At 39.8% G+C, this 25,107-nt stretch overlaps 1 protein-coding gene across 4 annotated transcripts in view; it reads left to right on the forward strand.

Annotated features, from left to right (window-relative positions):
* Positions 1–25,107, forward strand: part of Cep192 (centrosomal protein 192) — an 86,893-nt gene that overhangs the window by 51,903 nt on the left and 9,883 nt on the right. For all 4 annotated transcript variants that reach the window (XM_029471874.1, XM_029471872.1, XM_029471875.1 and 1 more), the window contains exons 23-41: positions 910–1,035; positions 1,209–1,352; positions 1,468–1,528; positions 2,457–2,596; positions 2,688–2,780; positions 3,638–3,756; positions 4,580–4,756; positions 5,821–5,911; positions 6,712–6,888; positions 8,548–8,808; positions 9,227–9,342; positions 10,911–11,020; positions 12,801–12,945; positions 15,706–15,896; positions 16,523–16,646; positions 18,533–18,638; positions 19,376–19,583; positions 20,833–20,912; positions 21,754–21,849. In XM_029471874.1, coding sequence (XP_029327734.1) covers positions 910–1,035; positions 1,209–1,352; positions 1,468–1,528; positions 2,457–2,596; positions 2,688–2,780; positions 3,638–3,756; positions 4,580–4,756; positions 5,821–5,911; positions 6,712–6,888; positions 8,548–8,808; positions 9,227–9,342; positions 10,911–11,020; positions 12,801–12,945; positions 15,706–15,896; positions 16,523–16,646; positions 18,533–18,638; positions 19,376–19,583; positions 20,833–20,912; positions 21,754–21,849 — 2,565 coding nt within the window. The remainder of the gene's footprint in view (positions 1–909; positions 1,036–1,208; positions 1,353–1,467; positions 1,529–2,456; positions 2,597–2,687; positions 2,781–3,637; positions 3,757–4,579; positions 4,757–5,820; positions 5,912–6,711; positions 6,889–8,547; positions 8,809–9,226; positions 9,343–10,910; positions 11,021–12,800; positions 12,946–15,705; positions 15,897–16,522; positions 16,647–18,532; positions 18,639–19,375; positions 19,584–20,832; positions 20,913–21,753; positions 21,850–25,107) is intronic.

Genomic DNA, 25,107 nt, shown 5'->3' on the forward strand with positions numbered 1-25,107 from the left:
TTGTTTTTTTGAACATCAGGACAGAATTTTCAGGTGGTTTTAAAAGCAATATACCTAGAAAGGACACTGAATTTCAGGACTTTATGTATGGTGTTTACATTTTATTCCAGTTTTGCCCTACCCACAGGAGCCTAAAACATACTACCTTTTGGAGAGTGTCGAACCTCAACTGTCTTGGACCTCTTGACCTTCATTGTCCATTGTGGAATTCAGCTCGCATGTGCTGATATATCTTTTATTTCCTTGTAGTTCCATAAACTATAAAAGAAAAGTTTATACATTTTAAATACTGTGTAAAATCTCACCCAATTTGTAGGTTGTTCTCTAATGTTAAAGACAAATCAGTTGATTACACCATATACACTCATTTTTAACTTTTTGTTTTTGTTTTGTTTTTCGAGACAGGGTTTCTCTGTGTAGCCCTGGCTGTCCTGGAACTCACTCTGTAGACCAGGCTGGCCTCAAACTCACCTGCCTCTGCCTCCCAAGTGCTGGGATTAAAGGTGTGCGCCACCACACCCGGCTCCAATCAGACTGAATCTGAAGTATACCAAGATCTTATGAAGTTGAGAAAAGAACTAAGGAGTTAACCTAACGGTAGAACTAGTTAAAACCTAATGATAGAACTAGTTAAAGGAGGTTGGTTCCAGCTTACGATCTAATCGTCTTTTCAGAGTAGCAGTAGCCACTTTGCCTTATTCTGTAGTGTACTTGGATATGTGGCCTTCTTTAAAAGAAGACTTTAACTCTTAGTTCTGTACATAATAATAAAATAAAACGGACAATAGAATGGGAAAACTTAGGTCTAAGTTTATGCTGACTCTTAACTGTGGCTAAAAGAAGCAGTAGGTGAGATAATTCATTAATAATAGATTGCTTTTTCTCACTCAGTTATTTCTTCATACTTAGGTAGAAACAAAGAAGAAAGGTGTTCTGGATTTTGGTGACTTGACCTACGAAGGCTGGAAAGCTCTCCCACTCAAGCTAATAAATAGGACACACGCTACTGTGCCAATCAGATTGATTATTAATGCTGTAAGTACTAACCTCGAATTAGAGACTACCTACAGAGTATATTGATTTGAAATTATAGGCAGTGCTAATATTCTTGGTTAATTTTTCCTTGTAAAAGTAAATTATACTGCTAGAGAGCCTGTTAACACCTAGACTGCTCCGCCTTTGCTGAACTGACTTTGTGTCCTGAACAGAATGCCGTAGCTTGGCGCTGTTTCACGTTTTCCAAAGAGCCCATCCATGCGTCTCTGAAAGCTGCTCCGTATGCTGACCTTACTGCTCAGCTAGCAGCCCCGTCCGTAGTCAGTCACGTGATGCCTGCCAGTTACGACGGAAAGGTAAGTTGAATCAGTTTAAAAACAAAACTGGCTTAGGAGTGAAGTTTCAAGCTACTTTTAGCTCATTGGGATTTCAGTCTTAACATACACTAAAATTTTGCTTTTCATTTTATAGGATCCAGAAGTTTTGATAGTTTGGGTTATTTTCCATAGCCCAAAGAAACTCCTCACTTCAGGTATCATACGTGTGTGTGTGTGTAATTATCCTATAATTTAACTTCAAATTTACAGTTTACTTTGTTAATGAAAATGACAGTATTTTAAGCTATTGCCAAGAATTTTATGTTGTTTGGAAAATGGGGAAGATGGCATGATATTTTGGGTCAAACCTAAGTGAGGGCTGAAGAAAACTCATTTCCTCTCCACCTATCTCTCTAGTCATATCTAGGGTTTCTATTCCTGAAATCAAACACCATGACCAAGAAGCAAGTTGGGGAGGAAAGGGTTTATTTGGCTTACACTTCCACATTGCTGTTCATCACCAAAGGAAGTCAGGACTGGAACTCACACAGGCAGGAACCTGGGGGCAGGAGCTGATGGCAGAGTCCATGGAGGGATGTTCTTACTGGACTGATCTCCCCCACCCCCCAACTCCCCCAGGCTTGCTCAGCATGCCTTCTCATAGGACCACCAGCCCAGGGATGGTACCATTCACAATTGTCTGCTCTCCTCTCCCCCCCATCACTAATTGAGGAAATGCGTTACAGCTGGATCTCATGGAGGCATTTCCTTAACTGAGGCTCCTTTCTCTGATAACTCCAGCTTGTGTCAGGTTGGCACACAAAACCAGCCAGTACAGATTGTTTTAAAAGCCTTAACTGAGGTTTCCTTTTAATTTGTTTAATGTATTAATACTGTGTATGTCTGTGGGCATGTGTGTGAAGGTCAGTGAACAATTGTGTGACATTGTTTGTTTTCCTCCTTCTACCTTTATATGGGTTCTGAGAATCATACTCAGGTCATCAGACTTGCATGGCAGTTACTTTTACCCACTAAGCCATTTCCCTGGTTCCTGAATTTTCTCTGGATCCCTAAAGACATGCTTTTGGATGACTGGTGAGATTTGGGATATGTTTACTGAACTAAAAAAGTAAACTTTTATAGAAATTCTAGGCTCAGCAGAAGAATTCTTGGCCAGAGTGGATATAGAAGTGGACAGCCCAAACCCTATTCCTGTTCTGAGAAGTGTAGCCCTCCGAGCACGAGCAGGAGTAGCTAGGATCCATGCCCCTCGGGACTTGCAGGTAGCCTCATCTCCTCTCTGCTGCTATACTCTTGTGTCCAGGTTGATAGTCCTTTAGTTGTGACAACTTTTTGAATGCATTTTCCCTGCAGACTATGTATTTGTTGGCTGATGTGAATTCCTCAACAAAGCATCCCCTGCCTTTGAAAAATGCTGGGAATATTGAAGTTTATCTAGATATCAAGGTAAGAATGTCTGCAAAAGTACGGTAGTATTTGCGTCCCTTACTTTCCAGTGGCCGTTCTGTAGGCAACCTTGTCAGGATGCTGTGAGAATTAAGCTAAGAATTACCAACAGTGTTGTAAAAATTGAGAGTCACACTATCCTGAAGTATATGTTATGGTTAATGCTGAAGCCTAATGCTTGAATATAAGAATTCTTGAATAGTTGCTGAGAAGTTTGTGTGGCATCCATGATAATTAGAAAAGAATAGTCTGTGCATATAGTTTTATTTCTGAGATCCTTAGGTGAGTGAAGGTCAGCTGTCAGCAATGGAGATGGGGTAGGAGGCAGATTTGAAAGGGAGGAGGGAGGAGGAAAGAAAACGAGTAAGACAAGTTAGGATTGTAAAGAGCAAGAAGAAAGAGCAGCAGCATAGCCTGGTTAATAAGGAGGACTCATGAGGTGCTGGGGAGATGGCTCAGTAGTTAAAGGCATCTGCTGCTCTTTCAGAGGATCCATGTTTGTTCCCAGCACCTTCATGGCAGCTCACACTTCTCTCCAGTTCTCAGAAATCTCACGCTTTCTTCTGGCCTCTGTGGGCACTGCATGCACCATGGTGCACATGGATACATGTTGGCAAAGCATTTAACATACATAAATTTAAAATCTAAAAATAGCTGGGTAGTGGTAGCAGCACATGCCTTTAATCTCAGTACTTGGTAGGCAGAGGCGGACAGAGAGGCAGGTGGATCTTTGAGTTTAAGGTGAGCCTGAAGAAAAAAAAAAATCTAAAAACTAGCAAAGGCACACAGTACAATACAAGGACACCTGAGGGAGAGTTTGCTTGCCTGAGTTACGTTGTGGCTTTGTAATTGCTTAGGTCGCTGAACAAGGAAGTCAGTTTTCAGTGGACCCAGAGAGTTTGTTTCTTAAACCTGGAGAAGAACATGAAGTTACAGTTTCCTTTACACCAAAGGATTCCAAAGCCTGTGAGCAAAGGTAACGGAAAATGTTCATAATGACCTTGCTTATCAGTTTCTCACTCACGTGCAGGTATGTCACCTAATACACGCTTTACGTCATACAGCTGGGCTTTAATCTTTTCAGTAACTCCTTTCGTCTGTGTGTGTGTGTGTGTGTGTGAGAGAACATGCACGTACAGTCTATGTACACATATGTAATTTATGAATAATCTCACTGCCCATCTTTTCTATTTTGTCAGTGCAAGGCTTCTCTTAAACCAACTAAATCAAAGTTTAAAATTTCTATTTCTGGTATACTTTGACAAAAATAATAATATAGCATAATTATAATATGGTATTCCTCTCCGAAAATTCTTTACTTTGTTTTTTTATTTATTGCTTTATAATTCTTCCCAGGTCTCCTTCAGGACCTGTGACTTTGACCTCTAAGTTACTAGTCATTTTCAGTCAGAATATCATTGTTGTTTGTGTTTGAACTTGACTGTGTGGAGCTAGCTTAGTATATGCCTCAGAAGTACCCACGGAGACACACACACTGCTTCTCCCCAGTGTGGAGTGCAGAATGCCCATGTCTGGGGAGTTTATTACTAGAATCCTGTGGAAAAGGGGTCACTAGTTAAGTACTTGTCCTCAACCGTGCTCCTGTCAACTCTTCCCAAATTCCTCAAGAAACGTCTCTGTGCTACCATGCAGACCTTATTGTGATTGTCGCTTTTGTGTGGTCTGTCCCCTGGAACATACGGTTTTCATCACAAACTCTGTTGCTTGGACAAAGGGAGTGGATAGGCTGTAAAGAGCTGACAGTGGGACACTCGACTCCTCTTTTCTTCTCTGGATAGGATCCTGATAATATTTGTGCAGCCGTTAGGACCTCAGTATGAAGTGGTGTTACGAGGTGAAGTCATTTCTTCTGGGAGTAAACCTCTGCCACCTGGGCCTCACTGCTCAGATATCCCACTGATACTGTCCAATAAGCAGTTTCTGACTTGGGGTGGTGTCCCTCTCGGCAGGACACAGTAAGTAGTCACACGACCAGCTAAGAGGACTGAGAGTCTGTTGTCTAATTCCCTAATGTTATTTTCTCAGATGTTAAACATGACTGTAGTATTCTTTTTAGATTTGAGATAAAGCTGTAATATATTTGCTTAATCTTCTTGATGATGAATCAAAATTTTTAAAAAATTATAAAAATTTATGTCTGATTTTTAAAATGCATCTCAAAGTGCCTTTTATGTTTTTAGGCTCTGAGTCTGTTAAGAGTATGAGAGCTCCTTTATGGAAAGTAAGAAAGAAGATACTAAAGGCACTGTATCTTGTTTAGGGAGAGCACAATCCAGTTGGTAAATACTTAGAACAGACTTCAAGTTAAGTGACAATGGTTTTCCTTTGCTGAGCACAACAGGGATCTCTACATTTATTTTGTAGTAAGTGAAGAGAGGAAATAATTTCAGAGACGCAGGGTTTTTCATACTAGCAACCTGCTATTTATATATCCACTTACATTCTAATGTCTTTAAAAAGTAGAGTGAATTCAACAATCTGCTGAAGGGCCATGTTGTACAAATAAAGCCTGGTAGCTCTGACCGCTCGTTTCTCTGAAAGCAAGACTGAGCAAAGAATTGCAGCTCTATTAAAGACCTGAGACTTTCTCCAGTAACATCGATAGACTTTTTATAGTGTAGAATATATACATATTCTACACTGTAAAAATATATATAAATATATAGTATAGAATGTATATATTCTACACTATATATGTTATGTATGTGTGTATATATTCCTGTATATGTATGTGTGTGTGTGTATATATATATATATACACACACACACATACATATAGTGTATAAATCAGAGATACTAAACTAAAACCCTTCCCTTGTTAAGATAAACCTTAATAGGATGAGCTTTATGTTTTAAGAAACAAATCCCATAATTGTGGAGAGATGATTCTAGTCTATTAAAGTGGCCTGTACAATCATCCTATCTACACACCATGGTCAGGCTTAGTTGGCTTTGTGTTTGTCACTGTAGCAGTATCCATAGAAAAAAAAAGACAGTTAAAATATGTAATTGTTTTTAGGCTCCAGAAACTAGCTTTAAGAAACAGTTCTACAACTACAGCCCAAAATTTGCGACTATTTATCAAAGGACAAGATCAGGATTGCTTTCAGGTTCGTACTCTGATCTTTGTTTTGTCTGATTTAAACACTTTTTAAAAAACCATTGTGTTTTGTTTATGCAGCAGGGTTTCATTGTATAGCCAATGCTGGCCTAAATTTCATGATCCTACTGGCCTCCCACAGGCCTGTACCACTACATATGTTTTGGCTTCTGTTTGTTGTTTTTTATGAGTACAGAACACTCAATATATGTAGACCATTTGTTGTTTAATTTGTCTAGATTGCTCTCACTATGTAGCTCTGGCTGGCTGGGATTCGATATGTAGACCAGCCTGGCCTTGAACTTACAGCGATCTACCTGCCTCTGCCGCCCAAACGCTGATATATAGGTATATACCACTGCACTGAACCCAGACCAAGTACTTTTATATCTGTTTTTTGCAGCCCTGGGGATGGAACCCAGGGTCTTATACATGCTAGGTAAGCTCTCTATGACTAGGCTGTCTCCATATTCAGACCAACTCTTTTTTGTTTGTTTATAGATTTTAAAGATTTTTAAATTTTGTTTTACATGTATGAGTGTTTTGCCTGCATGTATGTTTATGCAACATGTGTATACCTGGTGTTCATAGAGTTCAGAAGAAGGTGTCAGATTCTCTGGGACTGGAGTTACAGAGGCTTGGGAGTCCCATGTAGGCACTGGGAACTAATCCTGGGTCCTCTGCAATAGCAGTGCTCCTAATGGCCAAGCCATCTTTCATACTCTGAGACTAACTGTAAGAGTTTGTATTTATGCGTGTTTCATCTGTGCTAGTGTTTGAGTTTATACAGTGATTGTTTTTCAATTGTAGATTCAGAACACTTTTGGCTCAGAGGAGCGACTGAGCAGCAATTGTGAGATCAGGATGTGCCCCGGAGAGGACTTTGTAATCTCTGTGTTATTTGCACCTACTCGATTGTCTTGCATGTTGGCTAAACTGGAAATCAAGCAACTTGGAAGTCGCTCTCAGCCAGGCATTAAGTTTATGGTAAGAGGAGTTCACTGCTGTTTCTCTCCCATGAAGTTATAACCATTGCTCTAATATTGTGGTAAACATGTATTCTGATTTTTCTAAGTTATAGATTTAAAAAAATATTGAACAATTATCAAGTCATTATAAGCAACCATTGTGAGGTTCATATAAAAAGCAATCCTAATGCTTTTAAAGTTTCATTTCTGCTTGAGAAATTTGAAACATACCTAACAGTATCCAGGTTAACTCAGCAAAATATTGTCTTAGCCCGTTTGGTCCATTATAAACAACAAATACCACAAGCTAGATAATTATTTTATTGTGTTATGTGTAGGAATGTTTTACCTGCATGTCTCTGAACCATGTGTGTACAGTGCCTGTGGATACCAGAAGAGGGTGAGGCATCTCCTGGAACTAGAGTTACTGACTGCTGTGAGCCTCCACATGGTGCTGGGAGTTGAACCTTGGTCCTCTGGAAGAGCAGCCAGTGCTCTTAACTGTCGAGCCATCTCTCCAGCCCCACACCTGATAATTCTTAAACATTTACTCCTTACAGTTCTCAAGCTGGGTGTCCAAGCTCAGTGTGCCAGCAAATTGACTGTCTAGCAAGGAGCTGCAGTCTGCTTCAGAGATGGCAACTCTTTTTTCCATGTCTTCTCCTGGTGCAAGCTTTAGTGTTATGTGTGGTTTCCATTAGGTAGGTGCATAAGGCAAATCAAAATCAATTGTTGATTTTTCCATATTCTCAATGGACTATTTGGAACCTGTGAAAAGTAAGTTTTAGAGATTTCTGTTGACCAGCATAGAAAGTAACTTTACAGCAAGGTAAATGCTTTCCTTACTTCCATTATAAAGAAGCTGTCTGTAGGCTCTCCTTGTTTAGAAGGCCCAGCTCCTATTGAAAACGGCAGCAAGTATCTCTCAAACCTGGCTTCAGTTTCAGGATCCAGTTCGCTCACTTGCCTGGAGTTTTGAGAATCAGTCCTCAGTTTAGTTTTGTTTGCAGGCTTCTCTCTGACAGTAGCTCTTGCAAAACACTGAGATAATAGCATAGCCCTGGCTGTCCTGTGTAGACCAGGCTGGCTTTGAACTCATTGATTCACCTGCCTTTGCCTCCCTGAGTGCTGTGATTACAGGTGTGTACCACCGAGCACAATGAAACCTGCCTTCTTAATTATTGTAGAATAATTTGGAGAAAGGAAATAATTATATTTCTCCTAAAGTACTCTATTATGAAAAGTTTTTGAATTACAGAGAAGTAATTACATTACCATTACCATTACATTCTACAATTTTACCACACAGCTGACCGCTTACCAGTACATTTATGTTTTTAGGCATTTCAAAATAAATTACAATATTACTAGTATAGCTATGCTTGCACTCATTTGTTAGGTGAAGCATATTATTGTTCTTTGGTTAAGCTTGAGTTATGTACCAGGAAATGACTGTTCTTTATGCAGTCAGAAGGTTAATGGAAGTGCTGTTTGTATTTCCTTTACAAATGTCTATACGTATGCACATACACATGCACATACATGTCATTGCTAGCTCAAGGATACAAACACTAGAAACTTTAATTGTATTAAATCCATGTTTTCTTTTGACTGTAATTAAATTTTATGCTTTATTATATAAAAATAATTGGGGATGTGTGTATTTTTTATTTTTTAGATACCTCTGTCTGGATATGGAGGAACAAGTAATCTTATTTTAGAAGATGTTAAGAAATTATCTGACAGTTACTTGATAACAATGAATGACTTAATTCCTGGCAAAGAAAGTAAAGTTGTTTTTTCTATTCGCAACACTGGCTCCAGAGCAGCCTTTGTTAGAGCAGTATGTTTTAAAGATTCTCAAAGAAAAGTTTTGCTGGATCCTAAAGTATTGAGGATTTTTCCAGATAAATTTGTACTTAAGGAAAGAACCCAACAAGTAAGTATACAATATCTGCCTTAAAAAATAAAGTTATATTTTGATTAATATTAATTAGTATTTTATGGCCAAGTATAAAATCGTGCTGGGAGGGAGTTGGAATAGAAGACTCTAGTCTTTCTGGAAGAGCTGCTGTACATATTTATTTATTTCCTTCCCTTCCCCCTTCCCTTCCCCCTTCCCTTCCCCCTTCCCTTCCCTTCCTTGATGAGAGTTTCTCTGTGTAGCCCTGGCGATCCTGGAACTGTTGACCAGGCTGGCCTTGTCCTCAGAGACTGGCCAGTTTCTGCCTTCTGAGTGTTCAAGTATTCTGTCTGTGGTCTCCTTAGTGTCGTAGGACTGTTTATCCAGAGTGAGATAACTTACTAAGGAAAAATACTGAATATTCATACTCCTGCTTTTCTTTTTGTTGTACCAGCATATTACTTTAGTGTACAATCCATCAAGCAGAAAGAATGGCGAAAACCCAGCAACAGAGCTGTTAACTGTCTACGTGCTTGGCGGTGATGAAATCTCCAGACAGCAGTGTCGAAGGTAGAACTTGCCATAGACAGTGTTGGGAGCTGACTGGTGAACACACCTCACTATTTATCAGTCAAAGGATAGATAAAGAAAAACATTGTTCAAATTTGTGTGGCTCGTAAGTTGGCATCATGTGAGTTGAGATACTTGGAGGAAACATTAATGTGTTTTCTACATTCTGACTTCTTTTTTGACATATGGATGCTTTTTCCTTATCCAATAGGCCCATCATGCTTCACACTGCTCCTACATACTTAGAGCACACTACATCATGCTTTTCCTACCCCAGATTATATTATATAAACCTACATGGTTACCTTAGACTATTTCTAGGAAGGCTATAAGTTCCTAGAAAGGATCATTATATTTTAGAAATGTGTGCATGGTTTACTTTATAGATACTTTATAAAATTTGATATATCCAATATTTATGTGATTTAATATATAGAGTTGTAAAGTTTGGAATATTTTTCTAGGTCAAGTATGATTAAAATATTGATGCATTATTATGTGTTAAGTTCTGGATGCTTCTTGTTGCAAAATGGAGGTTTTAGGGCTAAAGAACTTAAGTACAAGATAGATGAAACTCAAACTCACATTGAGAGCGATGACTACTCTGTGATGCTTTGAACCTGGCTTCCTTTTTTGTTTTTGTTTTTTTTGGTTTTTTGAGACAGGGTTTCTCTGTGTAGCCCTGGCTGTCCTGGAACTCACTTTGTAGACCAGGCTGGCCTCGAACTCAGAAATCCGCCTGCCTCTGCTTCCCGAGTGCTGGGATTAAAGGCGTGCGCCACCACGCCCGGCCTTGTTTTTATTTTTTATCTTTTCTTTTCTTTTTTTGAGACAGGGTCTCTCTACATAGCCCTGTCTGTCCTGTATAGACCAGGCTGGCTTTGAACTCAGAGATTCACCTGCCTCTGCCACCTTGAATGTTGTGATTACAGGTGTGTACTACCAAGCCTCTTCAACCCGGCTTCTTATTTTAGAATAATTTGGAGACAGGACATAGTCATATTTCCTTTTTCCCCTTCTCTATTCTGAAACATAAAAAGAAAATAACAAACAAATAACCCCAGTGTATTGTTTCATAACTTCTATTTACCATAAACTTATGTACTGAAATGTCCTTTGTTTGTGAACGTCTGAGAATTACAGAGGCCTTGAATAGTTTATTTCTCACTGTAAAGACTCTCTGGAAGGCGCCTATTTTTATAGTAGTTAAGTGGTTACGTAAATATTTCCACAAACAGTTTTTTATTGTTCTTTTCTCCTCACTGAGGCAAGTTCTTTGACCAAATTGTTACAATAATGACAAGATAAGCCCTGGAAAGAATCCAATTCTCTTTCTACTCTTACATTAAAGGGCCCCTACTTTGATACTATTGAACTAAAATTAATGATTCCACTACCATTTAAGCTGAACTTGTAAAGCAGATTTGGCTCTGAACAGTACTCATTTTATTATTTAAGATATATGATCTATGTATGAATGTACCCTGCTGTTAGTGGGGTTTGCCAAGTAATTAAAATCTGGTTTAGGTTACTTTGTACATGAAGTGAATAAAAATCTTTTCTGGCAGAGCTCTGTTGCATAAACCAGGAATCCTAAAGCAGATCCTTCCAGAACACAGTGTGCTACAGCACATCGACTTCACTGAGGCATTTCAGGATGAGCCTCTAATTGATGAAGGTGAGAGTGTGACAGCCTTGATGTTTGGGTCGCTTGTGGTGTTAGCTAGGCATGGAGTGAGAACAGGAAGGACTTTCCTTTGGATATGGTGTCCTTCTGAGTCTGAGCCTCTGACTTTGAACAACCACATCAGTGAGTTCAGTTTCCTTCTGGTTTGTTATCTCTGTAAGAGTTGTTTTGCAAATCAGATGGAAGATGGGAGAGTTGTTTTGCTTTATAAATATTTTAGATATCGGTAAAGTATCTAGATCTCAGGCTCATAAGTGGAAGAAGGATGTGGGCCATTATTACACTCGGGTTCATATTGTTTTAGGCTTCATGATGGTGTTTAGAGATGTAGTGGTGTCCAAAAAAAAAAAAATCCTAGATAGACATTCAGAGCACTAGCCTGGATTCTTAGTCTCACTTGAGAGGAACATTCAGATGTTTAATTGTGTTTAATTATCCACACGGAATAAATGTACTAAGACATACAAACTCTGCAGAAATGCATACATATTTTTTATGCCGTAAAATGGGGAGGCACAGAGAAGGGCCAGTCACTGAGAATGAGTTGACTGTTGAATAATAATTTGAAGAACGAGAAATGTAGACACAATGGAGAAGATGGACCAGGATGAGGAACAAAGCTTCAGGGTAGCTCCTGGTCCAGAAACTGAAGAAATGTGTGGTGAGAAGAGATGTTTTGGCAAATAACTTTCAAGATCACTCATCTAAGGTGGTGTGAGTTGGGACTTTGACCAGCTTTCTGGACATCAGAATATGGTGTACATTGAGGTGTTCTGTGGTGTGAATAGACACAGTCCCACCTGGTTGTGTTGATGGATGCCATATATTGCCTGTGAGAAGGTTGCAGAACTCTGTGATTATGTTAGTGACATCTGTTTGGACATAATCACTGTTATAAATACTTGTCTTGGTCTCTTACAAAGTGGGTAATAAATAACCTATCCTCATAATTTATAGTCATAGCATAGTTGTTATAAATTTAAATTTACTGCGTGGCATTGTGATAAATGTCTTGCAAGCATTGGGGAGTGGAGTTAGAGGGTCAGAAGTACAAGACCAGTCTAGGCTACACGAGATTCTGACTCAGGAAAAACAAAACAATTTACTGTTAGTTTATGAATTTCATTTAAAATACATAGCTTTTAAAGAATGATTGAACGAAATACACTCTAAAGTTTCATGTATATATACATATATACAGATTATATATATATATATATATATATATATATATACACACACACATACACACACATATATATACATCCATATATGAAGCCTAACCTAAAAATGTTTATGATGTACACACTTTTATTAATCTAGAAATATTTAGTGATTAGTTTCTCGATTTGCTTAACTATGAAACTTGCCCTTAACCTTTTTGTTTCTCAAATTCCTCCTCTTAAATATGTACCTCATAATACCTACCTCAAAGTGTCACTCTGGAAATTTAGCTAACCTGAAGAAGGAGAATGGTGCCTTCTCGCCATGTATCTTGGAAACTGTTTACAGTACCTCTGAGATAGAACATTGCTAAGGAAAGCTAAAGCTCGGAGAAGTGCATTCACTTACAGAGGACCCAGAGTGGCAAAGATGATGGTTTACATCTTGGTTCAGATTTTGTCATCTCTGATGGTAGATGGTCTCTCCAGTCAGTGGTATTAATAATTGAGGTACTTCCTACCCAGACCTAAGGAGATACTACGGCTATTTGTCTGTTCCGTGCTTGTGTGAGGATTTATGTGTTTGAAAGCGTGGTTTTTTTTTTCAGTGTGTGATCTTCCTCAGAGGCCTAATGACATTGAGCTCTTCTATGGAAGCTTGCGTAAAATTACCCTGTCAGTAATTGGAGAATTCAGAGGTTCCATTTGTAGCAGAGAATTTCTTCAGCCTTCCTCCAGTGCTGAGTCCAAAAGGTAAGTAAACAAACAGTCTTTCCCCTGACTCCATCTTCATGCAGTTCATCTTCTCCCCTCTAGTGTTTCTTTCTCTTAGGTGTTCACCTTAATTTGAAATTGTTTAAAATTCCTGGAAAAGTTTGAAAATAGTGTAGACTATTTTTGAAAAATCCGGTCCTCAGATATCCTACTTGTTAGCATTTTACCACACTTTGTTGCCATTTCTTATTTATAGAGATTGTGTCTTAGTTACATTACAGTGAATTGCGGGAACGAGGAACCCTAAGGTGCTAATATGACTCCTATAATTACCTATCAGAATAAGGACTTTGACATCAAGACAGACGCCCACAGTGCCTGGGTCTGTTCATACATCTTTGAGTGTCACTGTAAAGCTCTCCACAGTTAAACTGGGAAAGAAGAGCCTCTCTGTCTCTTGTCCAGAATCCAAGGTTATATTGTATTTTGATGGCTTGTCTTCTCAGCAGTGAACAGTCTCTATCCTTCTCTGCCGTTCATAGATGAGAGTATGTGAATGGGTTATTAAGTCAGAACCTCAGTCAACAGAGTTCCATACTAAAATTTTGCTTATGAGTTGAGATCAGGTTTGAGACTGTAGTCTGTGGTGCTTACTAGATACTTTTTATGTTGAAACTCGTCTAGTTTAATACAGGTTCTCTGTGTCCAGCAGTGTGTGGCAGAAGCGAGCTATTTCAGACATGAAAGTTCTGTTTTATAGTTTGGTTATTAATTTATACAATGATTTTAAAAGGGATATCCCACAGGCTCATGAATTTCAGATTTCTCTCCCACAGACAATTGTATAAAGTCGGTACTACTAAACACGCTACTACAAGCATTCCGTAGACAAAGGCCTTAATGTCCTGGCCGCGGGGTTACCAGGTCTGCCCAGGTCATCTCTCTTTTCCTGAGTATTCCTAGTAAAATAGAGAAATAGTTTTCAGCCCTCTGCTGGCCATTTCCTTATGGTTGGCTTTTTAGTTTACAAATTCACAGAAATGACACAGTTTAATTTTATTTCTGTGCGTCTTCACAGGTGGCATATGACATAGACCTGTCCTGGTGGTTTTAGGTTTTGTTTTCTCATGTATTAACCAGGCTGGCTTCAAACTCCCAGAGACTCGCCACCTTTGCCTCCTGGGTGCTGGGATTAGAAGTGTGTACCCCCTTGTCAGCAGTAGCAATGCTTCTATCACTTGGTTAAAACAGTGTCTCTGGTTCTCCACTACAAAATCAGTTTCTTTGAACAAATATTCAGATATGATAAATTATTTCGTTATCACATTTTTTACCTCTGTAATTGTTGCCTGATTCATGTTAATCCTGTCAGGTAGCCAAAGGTGTTTCTTTTTACCCTCTCTTTTCACAGTCAGTGTTTATTAGCTGAGTGTCCACTGTAAACAGACTTTGCTGTATACTTACTGACAACAGTGTGGCTTGTAGAGTCAGTGTGGCCTTTTTCTCCCATCTCATTCTGGCTCATTATTTCTTTTGATGGATCTTCCACCCTCCTCAAGTGTTTTCTTAACTCACTAGCACAGCAAGAGAATGTTTATCTGACATCCCTGGCCCAGGTTTACAATGCCCATTCTCTTAGAAGTTCCTTTTATTTAGAGAATAACATTGCAAATCCAGGAATGGCACTGCATGTGCCCATGCTGTTATAGTGAAAAAGCTAAGAAGTGCATGGGTTTGTGCAGAAATCCACATTTTTATATGTCAAAAAAAGCAAATGAGTTTATGTCAGTGCCTCCAATTCCTATCTAACACTCTAGTATATCCTTCCCATAATTATATTTTTTCTTCAGTTAACCTCATTGCCCTCTTTTGCCTTAAGGTTTCACTCAGTCTCCCAATCTCCAAATAAGAAGGGAGGCAGGAGGTTCCCCTCTGGTTTTCTGTTTGGAAATACAGCTGGGTTCCATGTGTCAGGAAGAATATCGAGACACTGCACAGTAAAACTTCAGCTGTGATTTGAACCTTTGTGATACAAGACTTACTAGAAAATAGTCTTCCGTGGCTGTGCTCGTGTTTTTCCAGAAGACTTTGCTGTTTTCATGGATTTTGGTGTCACTGTGTGAAACCAGTTATCATTGTGCAGCCTATATATGTTAAAAAGTGATTTGGTTTTTCTTTTTTCCCCCTCTTTCTTTCCCTCCTTCCCCCTCTCTTTCTTCTTTTTTTCTTTGTTCTTTCTCTGACAAAGTCTGACTGTGTAGTTCTTGCTGGCCGGGGTATGCCTATTTGGGCCTCCTTCACTGAGAACTACCTGTCTCTGCCCCAAAGTGTTGCGGTTAAAGGCATGGACCACCATGGTTAGTGAATTTGGTTTTTCTTTCTATTGGGCCATTTTTTCCAGTAAAACTTTTAAGAGATTTAAGATAGAGAAATCAGGCTGAAAACAAGATGGAAATCACCAACTTGTTTGATTAAATTTACACATGTACTCTGTAGCTTACACTGTTTTGTTTGTTTTTGTTTTTTAATTCTCTGTCTTTTCTCCTGTAATGCTAGGGTCAAGTCCCAGGGCATTGTTATGCTTGGTGACCACCCTGTCAGAGCTACATCCTCAGCCCTATAAAGTACTTTTAAGTATATAAAAAACATGGAGACTTTGTAGTTACTGAAATACATGTGGTATATCATACCCTTTTACTCCTGTCATAATTTTTATTTTATGAAGCAATGATATAAAAATGTGAAACAATTAGATTTGCTAATATTTTAATGTATCTTTCTCACTTTTCTGTTTTTAAGTAATTTCTCCAGTGACTCTAAAACTTCTGGAAAACAAGGTGGCAATGTCCTGTTGGATGTTTTACCAGTTAAAGGCCCTCAAGGCCCTCCGTTTCTCTCACAGACTGCCCACCCCGCCCAGGATGCAGCAGCCTCTGAAGAAGGCTGGGCTGTCCATCCAGAACACTTGATTCTGGTGGCTCCTTCCTCTTGTGAGTATTTTGGTAGGAACTTCTCAGAAGTGCATTTAGATTTAGGAGTGAGGTCTGCATCTCTGTATCGTGGCTCACTTCTCTGAGACCTGACAGACGGTTGTTATCTCACCTAAGGAGTTCTGCTTGCTGCTTATTGACTTAACTGATACTGTGGGTTCAGAGTAGGGAAAAACTGTACATGTGTGTTTCCCACAGTGAAATCAGATGAGAGCATTTTCAAGTTTATAGTCCCTCTAACCTGGTTTAGTATAGCCAGTGTCTTTCTAGTTTCCAGGTTATCAGAAAGACCTACTTTAACACTAACACAGACTCGAAATTCCTGCAATTGAAACTGTTGAGAAAAGTGAAATAAACTATTATGCCGGGTGTGGTGGCGTGCGCCTTTAATCCCAGCACTTGGGAGGCAGAGGCAGGCGGATTTCTGAGTTCCAGGCCAGCCTGGTCTACAAAGTGAGTTCCAGGACAGCCAAAGCTACACAGAGAAGCCCTGTCTCAAAAAACAAAATAAATAAATAAATAAATAAACTATTATACAAGCGCATTTACTCAGGATTCACTGTTACTAACATGTATCTTTTTCATTATGGCTAAATGCAATTAATGTTATTTATCTGATACAATAGGTGATTTGGCAAAAACTGGATGTTTCCAAATCATAAACAATTCTGTTACTTTACTGAAATTTGAGCTGTACTGGCCTGCACATTGCCTGACACTCACACCACAACATGGATGTATCATGCCAGAGTAAGTATGTTTTTTCTTTTCTTCTGTGTTTTATTCAAATGCCATCATGGAGGCTTTTTATTTTATTTTATTTTATTTCAGTTTAGTTTTTTGGGGGGACAGGGTTTATCAGTGTAGGCCTAGCTGTCATTTGCTCTGTAGATGAGGCTGGCCTCAAACTCAGAGATCTCTCTGCCTCTGCCTCAGAGTGCTTGGAATAAAGGTGTTCACCACCATGCCCAGATTTTTGGAGACCTTTTAAAATAATGTATTAGTTATATATCGTGAGTATAAACATTTTATATGTTTATTAACACACATGTATTTTGATCATATTTCCCTTCTGTTCCCACTCCCACTGATTGCTTTCCTTGTCCCAACTAAAGCACCAACTCACCTTACATCATTTTGTTCTGGGTTCATGGGTAGCTCTGTCTTAGAGCTCTGGCCTAGCAGGTATAAGGACTTGGTTTCCGTTCCCAGCACTGCACAAACAAGCAAATAAAGTTATTCAGTAGAAGTTTGCTTTGTGCCAACAAAGTTCACGTGTGGTTTTGTAACACACAGTTAAGAATCACTCCTTTTACTGGAGTAGATCATACACGTAGCGAGGTGGAGTGCTCTATTGTGGTAAAGGAACCCCGGAATAGAAGATATCAGAGTGTTTCTGACACACTACTCCGATAACATATTCACAGTGTAGGAAATAAAGCCAGGTATGTGATGGGGTTGGCAGTCTCTTGTAAAGCCTGGCTGGTTTGCCTTCTGTCTCCTTGGTTTGACATGTGCATCCCATTTTGTTGGTTGGTTGTTTTTTGTTGTTTTTTTTTGTTTTCTTTTTCTGAAGACATTTTCGGCCAGAACTTTCTGATTTGTAACATGTTTAAGCCATAATCTAGCTTATAATTTTCTACATAAAATGTTCTAAGATGGGGTCTTTCAGCTATTCCTACTCGGGTACTCTCTGTACACAGCCTGATTCTGGACAAGATGAAAGCCACAGCTCTGCAGCTTTCTCGGGATTTTATCTGGTTAGCATAGATCTCTTCCATAGATCCAAGGTGCTCAGTATTTGTAATTATCAGCATTGCAGAAGAACAACACAGTTCATTTACACTTGCAACAGTATGACTGCATATTTGTAGAGTTTGCGGGACTAATGCTCTGAACTAATGTAAGGACAAGGGTACCCAGCGTATTCGGGGAGTAAAGCAACCAACTCAGCTGGCACGGAGTGCTTAGCACACGCAGCAGGCCTTTGCCACCAATGAGTAAAAAGAAAGGGGGATGGTGAAAGTTACTTTACAGATGACCTTGGGCCCCATGTATTGACTACTAGCAATGGAAAATAATTTTGCCATGCTATTTTGACATGTGTGATTTTTCATAGACGTAAGTCTGATCTTTTCATTTAAACTTACCTTAGCATACATGGTCCTGGAAGAGAAATTGAGAACAGAGATCAATAACTGGTTTATCAGCACACACACACACACACTCTTTGTCCTACATTTTCTTTCAGTTTACTGGAAAGTTGGCTCAGAGTTTGTGTAGTATGGAATTGATTCTGAGATAGTATTTCTGTTCAGTGGTTTGTATTCCAGTGTATTGTATTTTCTTCAGGACTGAGGATTTGTGCCAGTATGCTTTCTGTTTGTCATTGTTAGGTATTGAGGCCGGAAGAATTGCGTCAGGAAATTAAGGAGAGAGAAAACCACATTCTCTGGGGTTGTTTTTTGTTTGTTTGTTTGTTTGTTGTTTTTTCCCTAGCCACAGGAAATGATTGGCTATTGGCAGAACAGTATATCTTTTTTTTTTTAATCCCTCCAACAGTATTTCTAACTTTTGTCATTATTACTGTAAAAGTAAAGAATATTCTCAGTGTGCATTATTACTTTTTCTTTAAGGAGTAAAATACAAATTCTCGTGAGTCCTAATTTTTCTGTGTCCACAAAAGAGTCAATGTGCCCATGGACTGGTTTGATCTACATACACTGTGATAACGGACAGAAGGTATGTCTGTTTGCTTTTCTGAGCAGCATTCCTTTTATTTTGTAGTTTCAGTTTTGCAATCCTTATCAACTATTACATTTCAGATGTCAAATGAAACCCATGTAGGTATTCTCAGAGCACTTAGTACAGAATTTTGCCCTTTGTGATCCGAACAGTTTTCTTGGGAGACAAGTGATAGAAAGTAAGGGCCTGATAACTCTTTGCTTTTAAATCAAAAAGGAAGGGAGGAGGGAGGCATGGGGGATGTCTCGCTGGGTAAAGTATTTGCCTTCTAAGTGTCAGAGCTGAGAACCTAGGGCAAGCCAGACACAGGAGTGGGCATCTGCTTATCCCCCATGAGCCCACAGGAACAAGGAGGCAGAGGCAGGAGAGTCCCTGCAGGCTCAGTTGCATCTTAGCCAGTGTACATAGAAACAAACAAGAGGCCTTACTTAAAGCAAGGTAGAAGATGATACTCAGGGTTATCCCATGACCTCCACACGAGTGCTAAGGCACATATATGTATGTGTACACTCACATACATAGTACATGCATGCAGGGATAGTAGAAGGGAGGGAGGGAGGGGAGAAAGGCTACTGCTGAGAGTGGAAATAGAGCCAAAGAGTCTGAATAAACTTTAATTTCTAAATTCCTCATTGTTTTATTTGTTTGGAATTTCTTTACCATAATTTAAAAACCAGAATGTGCCTTTTAAACTGGTAGCTACATCTGTGTCTTACTCATTTGGTTCATTTCAGAAAATTGTAAAAGTTCAAATTCGAGAAGATTTGACTCAAGAATCTTTACCTCACTTGCCCTCCTCCGGCACATCTGGAATTCTTGCCCCCGCACCCGAGCCTTCCATTAGTCGTTTGACAAAACTAATAACAAAACCACCTTCCACAAAAGTTGAAATTAGAAGCAAGACAGTGATTTTTCCTCCAACAGAACCTGGTAGAACCTCAGGTATGGTGTTACAAAGTCAGGTGGGTCGGATGGCAGTCGCGTCAGATGGCAGTCGCTGCATGCAGTCTGGTGTTTTGTTTTTAGTTTTTTGGGTTTTTTTTCCTTTGTTGTGTTTTAAGCATTCAACTGTTTTCATATGCTGGAGATGAAAGCCAGGGCATCCCATGTGGTAATGCTTTCCTGCTGAGCTGTCCGTTTTGCCCCTTATGCTGAAAGGCACCTGAGTTAATAAGTACAGATTTTACTCCTACTTAAGAAGAGCAGCATGGAGCCATCGGCAGTCATTTCTATAATGGGGTGGATTTGAAAACACAGTCTTAAATCTGAAGCTCGAGCTCTAATAACTGTGGATTTAGGTTTCATTAGATGGTCATTACTATCCTGTTCCAACCAGATCTCTGACCTAGTAGTTGAAGAAGTGAGATGGCTGTCTTAGTTAGGGTTGTATTGCTATGAAGAGACACCATAACCACAGCGACTCTTACAAAGGAAATGTGGTTCTGGGTTCTGCCTATCTAGTCTGCTCTTTCAGGACTCTTTCCTGGCCCTGGCCTTTGCTTGCCTTCTATTTCTCCTCCTTTGTGAGCTTCTTTCAGTGAGCCCACAGTGTGCTACTCCTGTAACCCAACTTCCGGAGTTTGTCACCTGAGCTCTGGGCCCACTGATGACCCATACTCCACTGCCACCTGCCCCCTTCCCCCTCCCCTGTGCTTTCCCTGAGCACTCCCTGTAAACTGTGGCTGGTGCTTGCTGTGTGCTCAGGTGATAAGTTTGTGGAGGTGTTGGACCCAGGTCAGAACCTGCTTCTCCTTTAGTCTGACCATGTGAGTCATGGACACCTGTCCTAGTCCATTTTAATCGTGCTTTCATGTTTTAGCCCTTCAGTGTCTGCATTGTGCTTTTGAAAAAAATACAAATACAGGATATCACTGGGCGTGGTGGCGCACGCCTTTAATCCCAGCACTCAGGAGGCAGAGGCAAGCGGATTTCTGAGTTCGAGGCCAGCCTGGTCTACAAAGTGAGTTCCAGGATAGCCAGGGCTATACAGAGAAACCCTGTCTCGAAAAACCAAAAAAAAACAAAACAAAACAAAACAAAAAAAACCCCACCAAATACAGGATAACTGACACATCTAATTCTTTAGAAAATTTTGTAGTTTCCACTGGACTGTAAGGTCATGAAGTTTGTCACAGAACTGCTTGTCACTAACCTCTCAGAGTCAAATGGTACATCTTTTTTTTCTTTTCAGAGAACTATCTGGAACTGGAGAATTGTGGCCCCACAGATGTAAAGTGGCATCTGTCATCTTTTGCACCCCCGTACGTCAAGGTCAGTCATCCTTCTGTTGAGACTCTGAGCTGTTTCAGACCCTGAATGCAAGTGCAGGTTGGCATCTTGGTTGTGTGTGCCGCCAGTTCACTCACTTGTGTTTTCCTGTAGGTGGGGATGGTGTGTACCCAGTCTTTTTTACCAGATAATTCTGAGAGTCAACTTGGAAAATGAATTTAAAAATGCAAAACAAAAGTGCTTACTCCATTTAATTTTCCTAGTCCTGATTTTTATCTGAAATAATTTCATTTGAGAAATGTTGAGGGCTTTATAGTGCCTGCGTGCAAACACTGCTTCCTTCCATGTGCACTGTGCTTGGTGTTGACTTGTTGTTGTGTCTGTCCTGTGTCGGCCCTCGGGAGCTGCTGCAGGTGGGCTGGGTTACTGCTGTGCTTGTCCCCATGCCACCTGCTGCACAGCTAGCTCTTCCAGTGCTACTGCCCAGAGAGAGCAGCTTGTCATTTGTGTGGTTCAGTATTTTGTGACACTGTTTGTTGTTGGTTTTTTAATTTTTGTTTTTGTTTTTGGGTTTTTTGTTTTTTGTTTTTTTTTTTCTTTTTACAAGAGTTCTATGTACTCTTACCTAGCCTAGAACTATGTATACTAGACTGGCCTTAAATTCATAGAACTCCTCCTGCCTCTGCTCCTAAGTGCTGGGATCAAAGGTGTGTGCTACTATGCCTGCCTGTGACACAGTTGAGGTAGACAGTTACTGGATGTATTGCAAAAATGATTTAGTTTTGCAGTAGTATTAAACTGCACATTCAGCAGGGTGCTCTGGATATTTGGGGCAGACAATCAATTAAATAGCCATTAATTATTTTAAACAATTATTTCTCAGGGAGTTGATGAAACTGAAGATGTTTTTCGAGCTACCTACACAACCTTCAGATGTTCTCCCATTTCTGGCACACTAGAAGGCCATGGAATCCAAAAGGTGAGTTTTGGAATTTTATAGATAGCTCTTAAGAGCATGATATTATTCTGCCAGGAATGAATCGTGTGACCTGATGGCTTGAGTTTGTCTCCTTCAGACCAGCTTTCCGGGTCTGCTCGGTACACTTCTGTTGTGTTGTGGCAGGGCACCTGCTTCCAGAGAAGTGTCAGCTAAACAGTACAGGGCATGGTGATAGGGCAGCAGCTGCTGGTGTGATAACGTCAAACTTCACTGATCAACAGTAGTGCTGTCTACCAGCCATAGCCATTGAAATTCAACAGTCACAGTCTAGTTTTCAGTATATTTTCATGGGTAGCAAAACCTTCCCGCTATTGTGAACTTTTATTTTCAAAGTATGATTTTTAAAATTCTTTCTTTTTTATTTTGAGATTATAATAGTTACACCATTTCCGCCTCCCCCCTCCCTCCAACACCTCCCATTACTCATTCTCTTTCACATTCATGATTGCTTTCCCATTATTGCTTTTTTAAAAATTTTTCTTAAAGATTTATTTATTTTATGTATGTGAGTACACTTTAGCTGTCTTCAGACACACCAGAAGAGGGCATCAGATCCCATTACAGATGGTTGTGAGCCACCATGTGGTTGCTGGAAATTGAACTCAGGACCCCTGGAAGAGCAGTCAGTGCTCTTAACCTCTGAGCCATCTCTCCAGCCCCCATTATTGTTACATACATAGTTTTACTCAGAACCCTAGCCAGAGGCCTGGAGAAATGGATCAGTGGTTAGGAGTACTTCCTGCTGTTTTTGTTTTATTTGTGGGTTTAATTGTTTTTACTTTTTAGAAAAGTTGTTTTTTAAAAAATACTCATTTCAGAGCAAATAGGTAAATGCTATAGAGTTTTAAATACACTGATAACAGAGAAAGTTAGTTGAAGGAAGGCCTTGGAACTTTGTCATCTCAGAATTAGAATAAAGGGCTCTATAATTAACCTGGTATCCATTTGATGTTGTATTTATGGTTAGAAAGTTACAGGACAGGAACTCCAGGCTCTTCCAGATTTATTTAGGATCAGTTAATTTGCAGCCACAATGTAACACTTGTGCTGAGTCACTGATCTTCAGGGCAGTTTCTTAGTTTCAGCTGTTAGACTTATACTTGACATACTGACAGTCCATCATTGATGGTACTAAACCTGTCTTGAGACTAATAGAAAATTTCATAGTTAATAGAAAAGTTGATATTGGCGTAAACCAGATGTGGGAAGATGGTACCAATATGTTATGTATTATATCACAAAATAAGCAGGAAAAGAGAGTGTGTGTGTGTGTGTGTGTGTGTGTGTGTATCTCTGAGTCTAAGCATTTACTTTCTGATTGTGTGTTCCTATCCGACCTTTTTACTTCTCCGTGTTCATACACTGTTGTTTCCTGTTAACTTTGTTTTAATTTGGCAGAGTGGTCCTAACGTTCATGAGAGGAGTCCCGTGGGTAGGACTCAGTTTCAAAACTCAAAGTACCCTCTGAGCACGGTGACCAGGGCAGAGAACTCAGCCCTCATGTCTGTACTCAGCTGATATTCTTAATTAGGGAACTGAGACCTAGTGGAGAAATACAGCAAATGATGGATGACATGATCTGTGCAGGTCAAACATGAGCCTCACTGGTCGCCACAGCATTAGTTACTTTGCTCACTGCAGTGACAAAATATTTGGCAAGCAGCAGCCTGAGGGCTGGAAGTGTGTTCTGGCTCACAGCTTGAGGGGATTCAGCCATTTATGGAGGAGAGGACTCCCTGTAGCCTCACTTCTTAGCAGAATGGGAAGCACAGGGTGAACAGGAAGTGGCTGAGCTATAACACGTCAAGGCTTAGTCCCAGGGACCCATTGCCTTCAGTTAGACTCAAAGTTCCTAAAGGTTGCAGACAGCACCACCAACTGGGCACCAGTTTCCAAATGTGAGACTGTCGGACATTACACATGCAAACCGCAGCAACGATACAGAAAGTTAGCTCAGATGGTCTGAGATATAAAATGTCAAGGCAAAGTATAAAGCCCTCAGAAGATACAGCAAGTCTTCATATGACACCAGTCTCAAGGTGTCAGAGAAGGGTGACTTGTTAAAATTAGTAATACTTATGCATCCAGTCAACTCCATCCATAAAATGGAAAGATCCTCAAGGTAGGAGAAATCATTTGAAAATCATGTATTTGACAAAGAACTTGTATTTAGAATATTTAACATTTATGCCTTAGACAAATGATTCAATTTCTAAAATGAGCCAAGGTTTCAAATAGATGTTTCTCCATTAATTCAAAATGCTTAGAATTGTTAGTCATTAGTAAAATACAATCAAAGTCAGAAATGAGCTGTCACTTGCTAGTCTACTAAAATATTTAAGATGTGATCTTAAAAAAAAAAAGCAATAGTTTTACTAAGCATATAGAAACTAGAATTCTCATGTGTTGCTGTTGGGAATGTATTATAATATGGTATAGTCATATAAGTAAAGTTTGACAATTCGTAAACTAAACATAGAATTTCAATATGCCTTAGCAATTGTACTTCTGGATAAACTCAAATGGCTGCTGCACATACTTGTACATACTTTTAATCCTAACACTTGGAGGCAGAAACAGGTGGATCTAAATTTGAGGCAGCCTGTTCTATTTAATGAGTTCCAAGGCAGGCAGGCCTGCTGTCTTAGTTTCTTCTCTATTGCTGTGATAAGACACTGAGACCAAAGCAACTTAGGAGTTTATTTAGGGCTTACAAAGGGTTAGGGTTTATGACTATCAGGGCAGGCAGCATGGCAGTAGGCAGGCAGCCATGCTGCAGCAGTAGCTGAGAGCTTAATGTTTTGAGCCACAAGCATGAGGTGCTGAGAGCTACCTGCGAGTGGAGTGGGATTTTCACTGTCACAGCCCTGCTGTGAGCTCACAGACTCAGCAGCCCTGTCACGTCCAGAAGACCCTGTTTGGGTTCCATCCTCTGAACTCTCTCTTCCCAGATCAGATGCTCTCTGCGCCTAGACAGGGTGGTTGTACAGAAGTCCCATCTGTGACTGCGAACTCCCTTGGTACTTGTCCCCATACTTTGACCATTTGTGAGTTTCAGCGTTAGCCATTGTCCACTGTCCAAAGAAGTCTCTCTGAGGAGATCTTAATGCTGCACTCGCTGTGGGTAGAGAGCCAGGAGTTCTCACTGGGGTGTGTGTGTGTATTTATGTTTGTTTTCTTAGAAATGTAAGCCCCATGGTATTTTTTTTTTATTTTGTTTTTTACTGTTGTGTGACT

The sequence above is a fragment of the Mus caroli genome, chromosome 18, assembly GCF_900094665.2.
Source record: "Mus caroli chromosome 18, CAROLI_EIJ_v1.1, whole genome shotgun sequence".
NCBI lineage: Eukaryota > Metazoa > Chordata > Mammalia > Rodentia > Muridae > Mus > Mus caroli.